The sequence below is a fragment of the Coccinella septempunctata genome, chromosome 2 (genome assembly GCF_907165205.1).
Source record: "Coccinella septempunctata chromosome 2, icCocSept1.1, whole genome shotgun sequence".
Classification (NCBI taxonomy): Eukaryota; Metazoa; Arthropoda; class Insecta; order Coleoptera; family Coccinellidae; genus Coccinella; species Coccinella septempunctata.
Genome location: NC_058190.1, coordinates 47268989 through 47286474, shown reverse-complemented (window position 1 = coordinate 47286474; position 17486 = coordinate 47268989). Strand labels below are relative to the sequence as shown.

Here is a 17486-nt window from a genome sequence, read left to right as displayed (position 1 = left end):
ATCATGATTGATTTTTTGGATAAGGGTAGAACAATAACAGTAGATTACTATTCGACATTACTGACCACTTTACTGGAAAAAATTAAAGAGAAACGACGCGGCAAGCTATCCAAAGGTGTTTTGTTTTTGCAGGACAACGCTCCTGCACACAAATCTCATGTTGCCATGCAAAAAATTCGTGATTTAGGGTTTGAATTACTAGAACACCCCCCTTATTCACCAGATTTGGCTCCATCTCTTTCCCCAACTGAAAAAAAATTCAAAAGGTCGTCAATTTTCTTCCAATGAGGAGAAAATAAAAGCTGTGGAGGTCTGGTTTGCAGAGCAAGAAGAAACATTTTTTTTGAAGGTCTAGAGACGTTGCAGGTTCTTTGTAATAAATGTATCCAATTAAGAAGAGAATATGTTGAGTAAAAAAATATTTTGATATTGAAATTTTGTTTGGTTCTGTAGTAGGCTAAGAATTTTTCGATACATCCTCGTACATTGTGGAAAGGAGTGGTTACTGTCGACGAACAACATCGTTGCCTTGTTATAGATGTCCTACCCCTAGTTTCTGGTATTCCTAGAGCAACCCTCGTTGCTCTCCTCTCTGAGTACGAATTTTATAGGTCATTTATCAGGGCGATATGATTGCTAAGTGAAATCGTCAACCGAATAAAGGGCATTACATTTCCCTCACGGAGCCGCCCAAGAAATCTATTTTGATACAGCAGATTCTTGGAGATAAAACTCCACCAGCTGAATTCAAAGCCGCCGCTCGTAAAAAATACATAAAAGTCGATCTAGTAGAACGCATCGTAATGGCTAAGTTATATTGCGGGGATATGGCGCGTTATTTTGCTAGCCATTCACTATTCCATCGTAATTTCTACTTTAACTATTGAAATTTATCACAAAGACGGTGCGATTAAGCTTAAGTATTAGAGATTCTCAACGGTTCCGCAGAAGCTTTCCATCATAACAATTTTTAAGGTATTGAAGTTTCTACTTTGGATTTAGGGCTGTCGTAAAACGTTCCCTCAAATTTTCTTCTGTCTCAGAAATGTTCAATAAAAATTCAGAAATCATGCACTGGTATCTCCCAGAAAAATCATCGTAGATCTGAATGATGAATTTTCTTGGAAGTCCTCACAGTTATAGACGTACACGTGTGTTCTAGAGGATATTAAGATATAATGTATGCGAAATTCAGATTTGCCTGACAGAATCCTTAGGCAGAATATCTTTACAGGTTATACTTATATGAAATTACATATAATTACTGAAAAAATCGTTGAGGATGATCGAAAGTGTAATAAACGATATTCCCACAAAAATTCGTGACCATATTTTATGGTGCATGATATCTACAAGCTCGATTTTGGGAATTCATGATGGTTCAAATGTTTGCCCCTTCAGAAACGTATAAGTCGTGTAGATGGCCAATTCTTTTATAATTATGGCGATTTTCAACTTTTCGCTAAGAAACATGATATGTATTTTGTGCATCTATAAACTCCTGTTCAAAATGCTTCTTCTTTAGTGATCGTTCATTTTCTTTGTTGAAATTACAGAAAGTAAGGAAGCAGTAATATATTCCCGCTGCTCCTTTTTTTAGTACCTATATTCGATAAGAATACGCAAAATATTCCGTTTGCCGATCAAAATATGTACATTATCTTTTTTATGTGACAATAGAGAAACTTTACGATTGAGATATCGAATCAGTTTTTGAATAAGCACGCTAATTTTCCAAGAAATTCTATTTCATTTTCACCATAAACGTTGGAAAACGATATATAGTTCGCTAATTAATAATGATGGGAACACTTCAAATACACATTCATGAATTAACGAGATCTATAATTTTTCAAAGGAAGTATATCGAACTCTGAGATATAATATAATATGATGGATGTACCTATAAGACATGAGAAGATTATCCCCACTAAGAAGTATCCTGATTATTATTTATACATGTTTATAGAACCAAATAATAGCCAACCAGAAAATTAATGCCCAACTATGCAAATGAACCTTTATATCATAAGAAGAAAGTAAACAATTTTGTGATGCTTCATTATAATCAGATGTAAATCATTCACATCTCCATTTGAAGGGAAACAAATAATTTTACGCTAGACCATGCACATAAACGAATATAATGTAATATATTATCTTTCTCATACCAATTAAATATACTCGGTAGATACCAAAGGGGGAAAATCATCTTGCCTTTGTGGTTCAGTTTCATCGAATCGTTTAGAAACACGCGGGTTTTATGCATCTGAGACTTATTCTTACTATAATATAACGTGCGTTCAAAAAAATTCGTCGTCAAGTAGGCTATGGAATTTTGAACGTCGATATTTCGTGTCTAAACGTAATTCTTAGCTCGTGCTTTACTATTTTCCAGGTGAACTGTCATTTCAGCATTTTGGGTTGTTGTTGAATTAAAATTATCAGCAAATTATAAAGATGGTTTTTACGGACGTGTGAAAGACTTTTACTATTGAATTCTACTTCAAAATTGAAAAGAAAATTGAAGGAAAATGGAAATATTCTGTTCCGGCGACTTCATTGAAGCCTATGTTGCTGTAGATTAAAGAATGAATTTTTCCATTGTACTGTTTTGCGATGTGTTGACGAAACAGGTATGTTCAAACAAAAAAGGAAGTGGTATAACAAAAAAGAAAACTCTAGAGTTCAGTCATAATGAAAACATGGTGACAGAAGCTCGACAAACCTCTCTTCAGATTTTATCTCAAGTGGATGGAGTATCCGTTGGCATATGCCACCCGATTTTGAAAAAAAGATATCCATTTGCTTCCATAAAGATTGACATGTTATCAGAAAACTGAAAAGATTGTGATTACCTAACCTTGTAGCATCCGAGAAAAATTGGAGTTCAGTATCATACTGAACTGATGCATACTGACAGTATGCATCAGTCAAAGGCAAAATGTGGACCTACTTTCTTTTATGGAACTTCAATAGCAGAACGTTATGAAGGAGAAAGCATCATGCCTTTTTATAGCTGAATTGAATTTTAATAAATTGTCCAATAGCTATTTTCATGTAATTCAGTTCTTTCAGTTTAGTCATGGATTTTCAGTAATGACTGAATCAATTCAATATTTATAGAGAATTAATAAACATTTCATTGAGAATCTTACTGTGATTTATTCATATGACTGAAGACTGAAGTAACTAGAACCTTCTTACAAAAAAACATACTACCACGATCAATTCAAGATTCATGTCTCTTACGTATGAAAATAGTGGACGGTTAAAATTTTTACGAAGAACTTTTCTAACCGCCTCAGATTGTTTGGATTCTTGTCATCTTACTCAATGAAAGAAATGCTTTTCGAAAGTTGGGTGAAATTTACATGTAACCTTTTCTGAAAAGTGCCTTTCCGTACAAAATTACGATATATAGGTTAATGTCATCATTGTTTACATTTTGGGAAGATAAAGTAATTCAAGGAAAGACATACGTTCAGCCACCGAACATCAGCCTTCAAAATTTCATAGCCTACTTGACGACGAATTTTTTTGAACGCACGTTACATCTTTGACTCCGGAGAAAGCTGTGTAGCAACAGGGGTATACAAAATTGACGCATACCAAGTGACACAAAATATAATATGGCCATAAATCTTATATTCCACCTTCCACCGCTTTCCCGTATACATAGAATGCAGTGCGGATACCACCTTTATGGAAATTTGATGGTTTTCCCTAACAGTCCAATACCAATTCAAAGAGAATTTAGATTTCTTTATAGATAAGGAAAATGAATCGATTTTTCCTTGTCTAAATACCGGATAAACGTGCCTCTCATAGGAACTGGCTGTAATTATATCGTCAACATAAATTTCAAATGCATTAAGCTTTCAGCTCAATAGGGTGTTATGATATTAATTAGGAAATAGAAGTGGTCTGCGTAATGTTGTATATGAAAGTATCCGTCTTGGTGTTGAATGAATTCATTACGAGAATGTATATATTTTCTTGAATAAGTGGCTTAATCACTTCAATACTTATTGAAACTCTTCATCATTACTTGATAGGTTGTAACTGTTCAATAAATGAGTGAAATATTGCATTGAATGTTATAGATTGAGGTCTATAGAGACAGTTGCAGTACGTGCATTGAGTTAAATTTTGTGGATACTTTCTCCCTTTATCGTTTTTCCAAATTTGGCAAGTTTGAAAAGATACAAGCTGTTGAAAATCTATGAAGAATGTTTTTTTTCTTAAATTAAAATTAGAAATTCAGCTCTAAGTTGAACGCTCACTGATTTGTTTGAAATTTCAACTCAGAACAAATTGTGTTACGACGATATTCATCATAGCGGATAGACCATCCGTTGGTCTACTGAAAAATCCACCCATCAGAAGAATTCAAATTTATTGCATCTCATTCACGATCATCCGAACAGAATGTAATAAAATTTGAATCGCACCTCTCTGCGGAATTTAATTATTCCTTGTACATTCATCAAAATGATAACTTCTTGAGGCGTCGAACACAAGCGATGAAGAATGGTAATATCTGCAGTCTCAATATTTAGCTTTATAACAGACTTGATGGTATATTATACACTAGTTTTATCCCATAATAAAACTGAGAACTTCATCTCCGAGAGCACTCTCTTATTAGAATTTTTACAATTTCCTACGAGCGTTTTCAAAGTAGGTTTTATATGCCGGAATGGCAAATTTTATGATATGGCAAATCAAAATCCTCTGGTATACTGTTCCGAGAGTTTCTTTGGCGGGTTTGTATTACCCATTAAAGTGATGCATTTCAGTTTGATAAGAAAATTTGATTTCGAATGAATGGACACTATGGTGGGATGAGGAATTCAGAATTTCTGAGTTTCAATGTATCATTTTCAAATCTATGAATGTTATTGGCATTTCGCTTTACTCAGATGAACAATTTTGTTCCTCAACCATTATCCAAATCATGTTCTTTCTGTAGTTTTTTTTTCACAAAATCATCCATTAGGAATTGAACTCAAGAACACCATCGAAGAATCTTTTTGCTTCAGATCCTTTCACTGTTCTAACCCTGAGCAGAATACTAGAGAAAATGCTTTCCTTTTTTCTTTTATTAAGTAGAAAGTTGTTACAAACATGTGTGGCCAAAGATGTTGTGAGTTGGCTTGTCGTTCAAATTGCGACAGAAAATAATCATTATTCCTTTGATTCAGTAAATTTTGCCAGCTACAACATGCCACGTGAACTGAAACTGAAAAGCATTAATTTGTATGCACTAGTGGTTGGCGTTAGGTATTCAATCATTCGCTATATTGGGGTTACCTCGTTTATGAGCACTCTAATATAGATTCACTTTAGTTACACCATTCCAATGAAGCATATTTGTGAAACGAATAAAAATTTCAGCTGCGAACCCTGCTTTTTTCAATGTTTATTCCGGCATTGACTGCCGATGTGTGTTTTATCATAAGGACTGGCTTAGCAGTCGTTTCAAATGAAAATCCGGAATATATAAATGCTTATTGACAATCCTTTTATAACAGCTCATTAGCTCAGAATAAATTTCAAGAATATATTGACAATTGCAATGAACCATCATCATGTTGAGAAATCCTTCAAACATTCACTGATTGTTCCTTGAAATGGTGCTTCTATTGAGATTGAAACCAAATTTCAAAAAGTCTGCTGAATAAATTCAGTCTACAAATTTGGAAACTTATTAGTACACAGATATCAAGATAAGTTTCGGGGATGACCGTAAAACGTTAACAACCCTTCTTAACCACGAAATTTCTTCATTATCTCGTCAGTGTGATGCTAGACGAGGTAAAGAGGCAGAGTCTGTTGGTTGTGAACACTTCTTCGAGATGAGTCTTAATTATTCATCTTTAAACAGCTGATAACAATGTATACCAGTTGTGTGTATAAAACAACCAGAAGGTCCTTGACAATTATTTTTGAAGGGTGAATTATTACGGAGCACTGGCATGAAATATTTTTTTTTCAGCTGGCAACAGACCAATTTCTAAACTAATGCATTATATTATTTTCGAGGTATATGTAGAATTAGCACATCAGAACAGTCCTGCACTGTCACCAAGTAAACGACTCATACAGAGTGGGATATATCATTTCAAGAAATATGGAAGATAGAGGTTTAGGAAAATAATTTTCATCTCTCTATACTTTGGTTTAGGCCTTATAGAATCGGGTAAATGCCTACTCTTTTGTGCAATGGCAGGTTCATGCAAAATAAAAAACGCTAGCGAAACAGTCTTTATAAATTAGAGTGTCAATGATAAAATCACTGCAACAATTTTGTTTTCCATTAAAAAAAATGTGAGATATATGTTTAGGAAAATCCTGATGGGGATTTATTACCTTCCTCAATTTCAAATATATTAGGAATATTGAACAGTATTTTCAGTAACCAATTCCGAAATATTTATGACAACGATATGCTTTTACGATCAGTTTACATTTTTCCGGATTATTTCATAATTATGACCATTGCTCGTTCCCATTCAGGAATTACTGTTCTAGTATTTGGTATCTTAATTTGTGTTTTTAACATACTCATATTTTTATATGTTTAGGTAGACGATTAAGATATTCCGATAATTTCAGCTTTTATTCATTTGCTTTTCCTGATCAAATACAAACACCCTCAACAGAAGGACATGTACTGAATTAATTTAACTATCAAATACATAATTTAAAATTTGCTGATTTAGCATCGGTTTTAAAACTCAAACTAGTCTCTGTTTCAATTAGGTCACCTGCTCATTATCTACATCAAATACCTCAAGCCGTTAAATTGTACGAGCTCTACAGTCAACATAATGTAGACAATCAGAATTACAAATTTAGGATAATGGATGATATCAAAAGTTCAATGTCAAGTTCAACATTTTTTCAATATTAAATTGAGAAGATTAGATTGCATCGAGTGTACCTACGTAAACCTAATTCATTACACGAGTATAGTCTTGAACTCACAAGGACTTCATCGTACAACCTCGGAGGCAACGTTGCCACATCTCAGTACCGATTCCAGTCGTATAAAAAGGATAACTCGGGATATTTTTGAACATTTGGCTATGTTGAAAATCTCTCGTATTTGAATGCGCCAACTAGTCAAAAAACCTACCCATATTCGTGATTAAAAAAACTGTAACGATCGAAATAGAGGGATAATTGATTTTGGAAATAGAAAAGGAAATATAAACTCCATGAGATGACTAAAGTGTGAAGTTCCCACGAAAATAATCCGATATGGCGACGTTGGTAGAAGTAGAAACGTGTGTGCAAAGTGTAGTTGACTGATAATGATAGTGAATATTTAGATACAAATTTCTACTTAGTAACAACGTTTTCCAGACCATTTTATCTTGAATATAAATATAAATAAATTTTTATACACTATTTTGAACAATCATAGTTTGATATGTGTCATTTTTTCAAGCTAGGACAATATAAAATATAAATATTTGAATCAAATTATCTCTTTTGGTTAAAAAGCCTATATGAGAATGTGTTCTGAGTATTCTGATCAGATGGATTGGAGTTTTTTCGATTGCTTGAAAACATAACTTATTTCCTGTTAATACCTTATTGTGGAAATATTTGAATTATTCGAATTAATCATCTATCCGTGACTATTAAACAGAAGTAAAGGCTCAGCCTCCGCTAATTCGCTTTTCATAGGCACAATTCCATTTATAGTTCCACGACAAAATTTCTCATTATCAGCGATCATACAAGTGTGAAATGAGTAAGAATTAAATTTGTCGCAATAAAGTGTCATTAATGCTGAATACCAACACATTGCGAATTGTCAAGGTATGGTAGTGTCTACCAGATTGCAATTCCGCTTAATTCAAGGCTTAGGAATACTGAAACAAATTCGGTATTCAGCATGTCTGATGATATCACAGATTAACAAAATCGCATTAATAAAGGTGAAATTATCACTTGTAACAACTGCACCCAATGAATGTTATGTTCCGACACCTATCAAGTGAATGAATATTATGCCATTCTCATTGAAATTCTTAATTTTCGAGAATATTACTAGAGAGACCATTCAAAATAATGACAGTCCAAAGCTCAGTAGTCATTTCTCCTAATAAATGCCTTTAAGCGCTGAAATACTGTTTAATTTAAGGTTATTTTTGTACACAGAGCTATTTTTTTCGAGGTTCAATTCACCAGTTTCATTCGGAGGAAATTTGTAGAAATTGGGATATATTAAGTGGACTTAGAAACGTAATTTATGGTAGAAGTTCGTGCTTTCGAAGACTTATGAATATTTAGGTGGTAATAAAAAGTAACATTCCCTATATTTCCATGTTCTTCATAAATTTCGGAATGTGATGTATGGCATTCCCATAAAATTTAATGAATACTGACATTATATATACGAAATTAGTCCCATTCCAATTAAAGAATGAGAACAACTGGCCCACAATTCATGTATTGAAACATTTCTACAATCTGAAATGATATTGATCTTTTTGCACGCTTTATTTCCCAAAATTAATTAATTGCTAAATACAGGGTTTCCATAAAAATCATAAGAGCCCCCATATGAAGAAGTATGCCTCAAGTGAACAATACTAGCGTTGAACTTGATCGTATCTCAATTTTTGCAAATATTGGAAGATAGATATATTTTTTCTGAGGACCAAGAAGTGTAGGTGAAAGTGTTACTCCACATATGTCCTCATTTTCGTAACATCATTCAAAAACTTAAATAATCACGGTCTGTGATCACCCACAACTATTAACTATACTCACAGATATTTAAAATGACAGGCTTGTTCCTAAATTATAGTCATTAGAACACAGGGAGTCCTTAGTCGGCATAATTTGTATCAAGAATTTATTTCTACACCGTCTAGACTCCAGTATTTGTTTATCGAATTCACGGCTTACTATTTGTTTATTTACATCTTCGATGAAAAGACGCGTCAGCAGAACGTCCATTTGGGACCGATTAAATTGAATTTCTCACGGGATTGCAAATCTCTTGAAATGAAAACCGATGGAGTGAGTGTTTTAAGGAAAGAAACTGTTATACTCCATTATATTGACATCGTGATTGATAACAAATGCCTCCCTTTAATTTTTTGTGCCACTATGTAGAAAAATGAGCCTTATGATTCGAAATTGATATTAAAAATCTTTTTTTCAAATGAACTGAACTGACTTATCAGTCAATTTATCAATGGTAAAATGAATTTTCGATCAGTTGTAATTTCACGTCCACATTTATGTGATTCAATGAAAGTTAAAACGGGCAGGTAACAAGTTTATTGATTGAAGGATATTTTGGAACTTGAAAGGATCTGCATTTATTTTTAAAATATTTATTGTCTAGGGAAGGCCTCTGATAGAGGCTCTAAAACGTGACATTAAAGGCTGTTTAGTCTACATACGGTTTTTAGTTATTACTCCTTATGCTTCAGAGGTTGAGTGAATTCAGAAGCATCAACTAGAAATTCTTTCATGAATTTCATACGAGCGTTTTTTTTTCATCGAATTTGCCAATTTATGCACAGACCGTCGACTGCTATAGAAATTTGATACCACGACAGAGCTCAAGTTCCGAACTTTTCGCACCGTTATCCATACATATTACATGCCCATCAAAAACGTATATAAAATCAATCCCAGGTGCAGCAAACCTGTCCCGAAGACCTCTTTCAGGAGATCCCAAACTATGAATCCAAATAATGCAGTCTAATATGCATATTGCAACCTTCAATCTCAGCTCCCACTAACTAGCATAAATATAAGGATTACGCTCCACCATTTATGTCACTCAAGTGTTGGTTAACGAAAGATTTTTCGATTAAAATGATAATTTATTAACGTGAACGAGCTGCTGGTGAGACAGACCTAGACTTATTGGACAAGTGGGGTACAATATCGAAGAAATAATTTGCTGGAATGCCTGTTTACTGGCTCCCCTGCACTTGTAGGAAGACATTGAATTTATTAGTTACCACTTCAAATATACATGATCAGAATACTGTTTATTGGGGAATTACTTGAGTAGGTACTATAAATTATGAAACGATTCATTGACATAAGTATAATAATTCCTTGTGAAGTAAATTTGTCATCCATTATAGTTTCTGATTGTTTTTTCGATAAATTAAGTTCAATTATGAGTTTCTTGCATATTTGACCGACCGTCTTTAGGAAAGAGGGATCTTCAAAGAAGTTTTCAGATTGGATTTTACTCCGAACCGTTAGATGCTATAATTATTGAAAATATAGTAGATGTTTGCTCTGATTTATCTAGGATCTTCTACTATGTTTTACTTCATGGCGAATTTCATATTAATAGGCTGCTGAACCCTTTACGCTGAAGAGCAGTTTCCACTAGTACAATTTGAACACACCCGTATGCCGTTTTCCGTGAATTCATACACAGAGTCACCTCGAATGGGAACAACCTGTGCTTGAAGTACCAAGTTTACAATGTAGGCGAGATGAAATTAGCATCCTCACATAAATTGACCAGGAACATCTCAGCTGGATTCGTTCGCAACGCGTCCTCTACACCGATTTTTTCCTAGAATCTGGTTGGAAAATATCGCTCCATAAGAATTAGTAAACAGGAATAAAAAAAAGAGTGGTTTTCATTTTCAAGGAGGAATTACTATTGCACTCTTGGTCGGTATTGATATTCTATAGAAATGGCTTAGTGAATTTGATAATTTGAGTAGTTTTTCTTCTACAGAAGACAGAAGGTTATGGGAATAGCTGAAATGTGTTTCATCAACATCATTTTCCTGAAATTGTTGAAGTGAAAACTCAAACAGTGAGAACAGAAGAGTCAAAGTTTTATCTTCAATTGAGGAAAATTCTATTGTCGTTGAGTGAGTAATGAAGTCACGGTAAAGGAATATTTCAGTTACCTATACCTTCATTATTTGAACTATAAGTGACCAAAATTTCATCAGGAATTAACAACTTTAAGACACGAAATTGAATTACTCAATGCCTGTATGTATTTCTACCGTATGCATGTTGACATGTTCTATACCATTTAAAAAGTGTATTTAAGCTCAAAATTATCATAATGAATAGTTTTTGAAGTTGGTTTTCTTTAATTACAAACAATATTTTCGGACAATCTTGAACTTTCATTGTAATTTACTTCGAAATTTACTCATATTACATTTACATATGTACGATTAAGTAATACATTCAACACTAATTACCAAAGTGAATTATAGGCCATTTGCCAATCTATTTTGTGTTTGGTGGAATTTTTTGATAATTGTTATACAGGTTTATCGTTTTCGAGTTTTGTGCGCTGGGGTATATACAGAAATTTCAAGGAATATAACAAGAACTGATCCTTATATGCTTTGGGGATTTCGTTTACATTCATTTAGTCCATGGGGTTTTAAATCTTTGGAAAAATAATATTCGCTTCGAATACTTTTTCATAATAAATAAATTAATTAATTACCAGATGAAAAAAAGAACGAAACGAAACTGAACCGCATGAGTTCTACTAGAATGAGCTTTTTAGCACTTCACAATAGTTTTGACCGCCTAAGTCTGGTATTGTGTTAAAGAAAAAATTGTTGAAGATAGAACTCATCCTAGTGATAATGAGGGATGTATTCAGTCTCGTTTTATGGATTTTGATGAAGTATCGGAAACATCGATTCGAAATTCTCAGATGATTTAGTAGTGGAAGGTAAGGATAGAGGATTGTGATCAGGAAAGCGTCGTCTATTCATTTACTCTTGAAACCTTTCTTGGTTGGCTAATACTTCAGATCAATGCTTTGTTCGAATTGAAATGATTTCATATATACTTATCCCCTCACTTCAGCGAAATCAATTAATTCAATTGAATTCATTAACGTCCATGCATACGAATATGAGAAGTGAAACTTCATCTTAATCAATTAATCATCTACTTAAATCAGAAAAACGTGTTGCTCCTAGATAACGTTCTTGCTGAGTTTTTCTGTCGGGAATGGTAAATGTTTTCATACTCCTTTCCATTTATGGATAATTTCAGGTCATCAACCAATTAATTTGATAGGAGTGTAAATGTTTTTATCTATATTTTTTATTCAAAAAACTCGCACTCTTAACAGAAATGTCATAGATCATAGATAGTCGAACCATTCGTAGCTGTACTTTCTATTTTGTCTGTCGCAAGAATAATGCCTTTAGGAATGATGATCACATGACACATCAGCTGTATCATAAAGGGATGGATTTCTTCCATTGAAATGAATAAATTAGGGATGACATCTTTATACTAGCCTTCAGATGATATACACGAATTTTCTGCAATTCTTCGACACAATTTGGAAAAGAATGTCATACTTCCAAGTTCAATAGTCAGATTAAACATACAAGGACGTCCAGATTTATGAATGCCAGTTGGGAAGTTATTTCTAGACCTGTGGAACATGAACCTGGATTACGAAATTAAAAGCGATATCGCTCGACACAAATCAACAATAATACAGAGTATTTTATGTAATGACAGATGTTCTTTCAGAGGAAAAAGTACACGAAGAAATTATATTTGTCAGTAGCTTCTATGATTTTATGTGAAATGTTTCAACGGTTTTCCTAAAACTGAAGTTAGTCCAACGATAGTTAATTTTTTTCATTCATTCTACATTTTTGCAGGTTCTATGTACTCATAATTGAAAAATTAGTATGAAGCTTTCAACCTCATAGGATCCCGGTGTAGGTACCTATTTCTAAATCTAACTTCCTACAACTTATTGGCATAATCTGACAAGTTGAAGATAGTGTACCAATCAACTCTTACTTATCTCAGAACAAATCTCGAATCTCACAAGGAGTGAAACATTAATTAAGATAAATGCCTGTCCACACATCTCAGAATTTCGGCATTTCCTAGGATAACAAACCCTCAGGTAGCACCACTTGCTCAGTTTTTTACAACACATTATTTGAATTGTAAATTATTTATGTTCCTCGTTAATGGGTCACATTTCAATGAGGCGGTCTGACAAATCAGCCTGATTCTGACAAAGATGTGGTTGCAACAGCATAACAACGTGCTTGAGAGATACAACCTTTTTCGATATTCTGTTAAACGAGTACCACTACAAAATAAAAGTTTCAATGAAGGAGATTCCCTTTGTTTCATTTTTCTGCAGGATAAATTATTGGTTACTTAAGACTCCCTTTGTTGAGCCAAAAATTGTGAAAACGTAAAACTCTTCACAACAATGTGAGGTATGAATTGGGACTTTCAGGGCTATAAATTACGATTAATTGCTTAGCATTAAATCTTCTGAATAGTGTGAGTAAAAAAAGTCTAAAAAATTGGATTTGGAAAAGGAATTGATTTATTCCAGATTGATTCAATACGTTTTATATTTGAATCAGTTTACTTTCTCATATGAATTACAATCCAAAAATGGAAAAAGTGTTGCTCTACATATTTGAATTATTCATATCATTCCTTTCAAATAAACTCAATACAAAATGAATACATAATTAAATATATACCTCAAAATGACTGCAGTGCTATCATTGTTTCGGTTTGAATATTTTCTTACCGAACATTTTGAGTCCTTCTTTAAATACAATACTTTCACGATTTTCCATTTTCTGAATTGATAATAGTTTGTTTCGTCACAAAAGAAAGAATAAATGAATACTATGAATACTATATCAGTTGCTAGGAGGCTGCAGATGAGTTCATCAAATTGAAAAATCCGTTACCAACCCCTGATGATGGAGCATGATGGGAAATTCAGAATCTCCGACAATTTAGAGGCTCAAAACTAATGCTAAATTGATTTTCAAATAATAGATTTCAGGAAAACTGACAGAACAACAATAATTTATTTTCTGGATTCGTTACATTTCAAGGTCAGATATGGATTAATTCTTCAAATTAAAATTTCAAACAATTCATTTTCCGCAATATTGAAATATTTTTTTGGAAACAATAGACTTGTCAAAATACAATGCTTGGAATATATGAATATCATGCATGAGTTGAACAGGTTTGTTACCAAGCAGAAAACGTTCACTTTTTAATATTATTATTTAGTTATTTAAATGACAATTCAACGGACGCTAAAACTTGACTAAGAGAACAAGTGTAGTAAAACGTTTCTAACAGCATCCCTTATTTTGCAGGAAACTGTAAGTTCTTTTTTCATGATGCGATTCAGTTTTATTGCTTCAATGAGTCATTATCTATAGGTCATATTTGTAATAGAGAGCAACGCTGCAATGTTATGCAGTCCAACTGGTTGTTTTTTTGCTTATTCGTTCATTTTCGTCTGACAGCTACAACTTAATCTTTATCCAAAGTTGAAAGGTCCAATACTCATACGCTTTTTATTAAATATTATAATTCTAGATTTATCATATCCTTACATTTCAAGCATCTTTCAATCTATTTTTGTAGTACCTATTTGGAATGAAATAGGAGCTTCGTTGATAACTTCTCTCGTATTGTAAACAAGCTCGTCTGGGGTTTAGAGGTTATATAGCAGGTGAGGAAGTAGAATAAAACAGATGCAACAACTATTATATTGTGATTTCAGTTTCGGATTTAGTAGTAATTATGGACTATGGTCTATCGCGATTTAATGGTTCTGAATGTAGGATAGTAGGTATGTAGTATGTATAAAGATTCGATTAGGTACCTCTTGATTCAGACGAAATAGTCTGAGAAAGTTTACATTGATTTTCATCAAGCTGGGTTTTTGTGCAGTTCTTCAATACGTTATTGAAAATACTCGTCCAAAGTCCTCGTCGATTCCGCTTGTAGGTTGTATTTTATCCAAAGTCAAAGGTCACAAATTTTGGTTTTCCGCATATATCGCTGAAATAGTCAGAGCTACTAGAAAAATTAGCGAAAGAAGGTTTGCAGATCAACAATGGGATACAAAAAACGTATCAATACTTGTTTCCCAAGAGCCACCCTTCTAGAGTAATGGCAATTCCAAAACGTTAGAAAGCTTTCAATTAAATCCACATATTTGCTTGAAATAACATTTACTCATTATCAATTGTGCGTTCCATTTGTTTCTTCCTCTTCTTGCTCAATTTGTCCATTGACTGATAATAGAGTTATGTCAATAAGATCCTCATTGATTGCAGAAAAATCGTCATTGGTCGCATTTGATTCAGATTTGGTGCAACAGTACTAACAGTAGCCTTGGACAATTGATACAGACCAATGAACAGAACTTTTTCCGCCCACACAATTTTTTGTGTAGCTCTAAGTGTAGCCTTTCTAAAAGTTACCAAGAATTGCATTCTGTATTTTCTCTGGAGCACTTGGAAGTAAAGTCTGGATTGGCACCAAAATATTCAGTTCATTGACCAACTACAATTGCACTTGGTAAAACATCGGGTAGAACACACCAAGTGTTGATAAGTAAAAAGAAATGTTGCGGGTATATGGACAAGGTAATGTCCATTGCTCCTTTTATTTTCAACGAAAGTCAAAAGTGTAATATCTATCGCTCTATAATAGCTGGCAGAAGTATGCATACAAATTCTGTTTGCGATGATGATGATAACATCTGCTGAGGAGTAAGAATTTGAAAATACTTTTGTGTAATCAATCAAATCATACAGATTTTCGAACCACTTTCATTCATGGATAATATTTTGTATCCAATCCAGTCTTTACTTCCTCCACCAACTTCAGAGAAAATGCCGAATGCAATCATTTGTAACTGGAAGAAAAGTGGTATTGTTTCATTCGTCAGTCTGTACTCTGTACTAATTCTCAAGGCTCTCACACTGATGCAGAATCAAACGCATGCTACGGATGAAGATTTTTCACAATGGATGAGTTCCTTTATCAGAACAGTCAAAACAAACTGAGCAAGAAGAAGAAGAACTCGAAGAAGAAGGAGACAGCGAACAGGAAGAAACAAATGGCAGCGTAGAATTTGATGCAATTTTCTTGCTGACACAAATTTCATTATTATTATAGTATATGTGGAGTAATCTTACTGGAGAGACCACCTTAAGAAAAGCTCCGGGTAAACTACAAAAGGGTGGTGCGGATATGTGTGCATGTAATTGAAAATTCGAATTTTCAACGGTTTGGAATCGCTAAACACTATCAGAGTAAAAAACAAATGGCATTGTAGAAAATTTTACGATCTACAAACTTTCTCTCGTTCATTTTTCTAGTGGCCAAAATTCATGACCTATAACTTCGGAAAATTAACCTATATTGAAGACTTGTATCAAAATCCAGCTTGTTGGAAATTAATGCAAAGTGGAACTATAGCTGGACTGTATAAGAAATAAGAAGCGATATATGCCATTCAAAAAAATGAGAAAATGAGCTCACCAACAACCCCCATAGATGAAGACGTTGTGGGAGGTTCAACCAGGGGTGACATGGTCCTCATGATTTTAGGAGGTGGAGAACACTGGGAAGAAGACGAAGAGTCGCAGTCCAATTTCCTCTTCATCAGTATAGGGGATGGGGTGTTTTGGAGAAGATGAGGGTCAATAGCTCCGCTCTTCGCCATGGCTTCATCCTGAGCCTGGGCCCTCCTGAGCGCGGTCTGCATGGCCATAACCCGCTGCCGCTCAGAAGTAAGCCGGCATTTCTCGCACGCACAATTTCTGTATTTGCAATATCTCTTGTGACCCTTCAGGGGGATTTTCATGCGGTGATTTCGGCATCTGGCGCAATTCGGTGGCGTCCTGGGGTTCGCCGAGGTGCTCGAAGCGTTCGTATCAGTCTTTATCTCAAACTCCTGAGTGTCCGACATGGTGACAAGTTCTTCGCACGATTCAGAAACCAAACATATCCGTCCGAGGGTCACTGATCACTTCACACTCCACGTGCTGGGGTGTTTGTCGGAGGGAGCAACAGGTCGAATAAAATGCGGTTGAGGTACGAGACGCGGATCTAGAAAGTGCACGCGGCTTCGAATGCAGTGCCGGTCGTCGCGAAATGAACTGTCAGTCAGTATTGCATGAGGCAAGTGAGTCTGTTGAGCTGCACCAGGACGGCGGGGCCAAAGGGGGCTCATTTACGACTTTGAGCAAGTTGGAAGGGGAAATGCATGTGCAGACTGCAGTTTAATGCGCTTTTGTCAAATGTTCTCAGTTTCTCTCGGTCGACGAATTTATGGCTCGCCGGCCTTTTCGATTTCTTACTCGCGTTTCGATTCACGCCGGAATTTTAGCGTTTTCGACGTGGAACTGGGTTATCAGGGGGTTCTCAAGGTCCGAAACGTCGAAAACGATAATTACCTAAATATCTAGGAGTTAAGCTGGAGTTAATTTGCTCTGGGAGGCATAATCTGAAATTTTTGAGAATTCGTCTGATGAGGGAGTCTGATATAGACTCCGAAACGTTAATTCACTCTGGGAGGCATAATCTGAAATTTTTGAGAATTCATCTGATGAGGGAGTCTGATATAGACTCCGAAACGTTTTACCATAAAGTTCCATTTTTCATTCATTGTC

The 17486-nt window shown here is 34.5% G+C and overlaps 1 protein-coding gene across 1 annotated transcript in view; it reads right to left on the bottom strand.

The window, feature by feature from the left end:
• The window catches only part of LOC123306298 (protein doublesex), a 94686-nt gene extending 77633 nt beyond the window's left edge, over nt 1-17053 (bottom strand). Inside the window, exon 1 of the mRNA XM_044888223.1 lies at nt 16354-17053. Within this exon, the coding sequence (XP_044744158.1) occupies nt 16354-16783 (430 nt within the window). The 5' untranslated portion in view covers nt 16784-17053. The remainder of the gene's footprint in view (nt 1-16353) is intronic.
• Between the last annotated feature and the right edge of the window lie 433 nt (nt 17054-17486).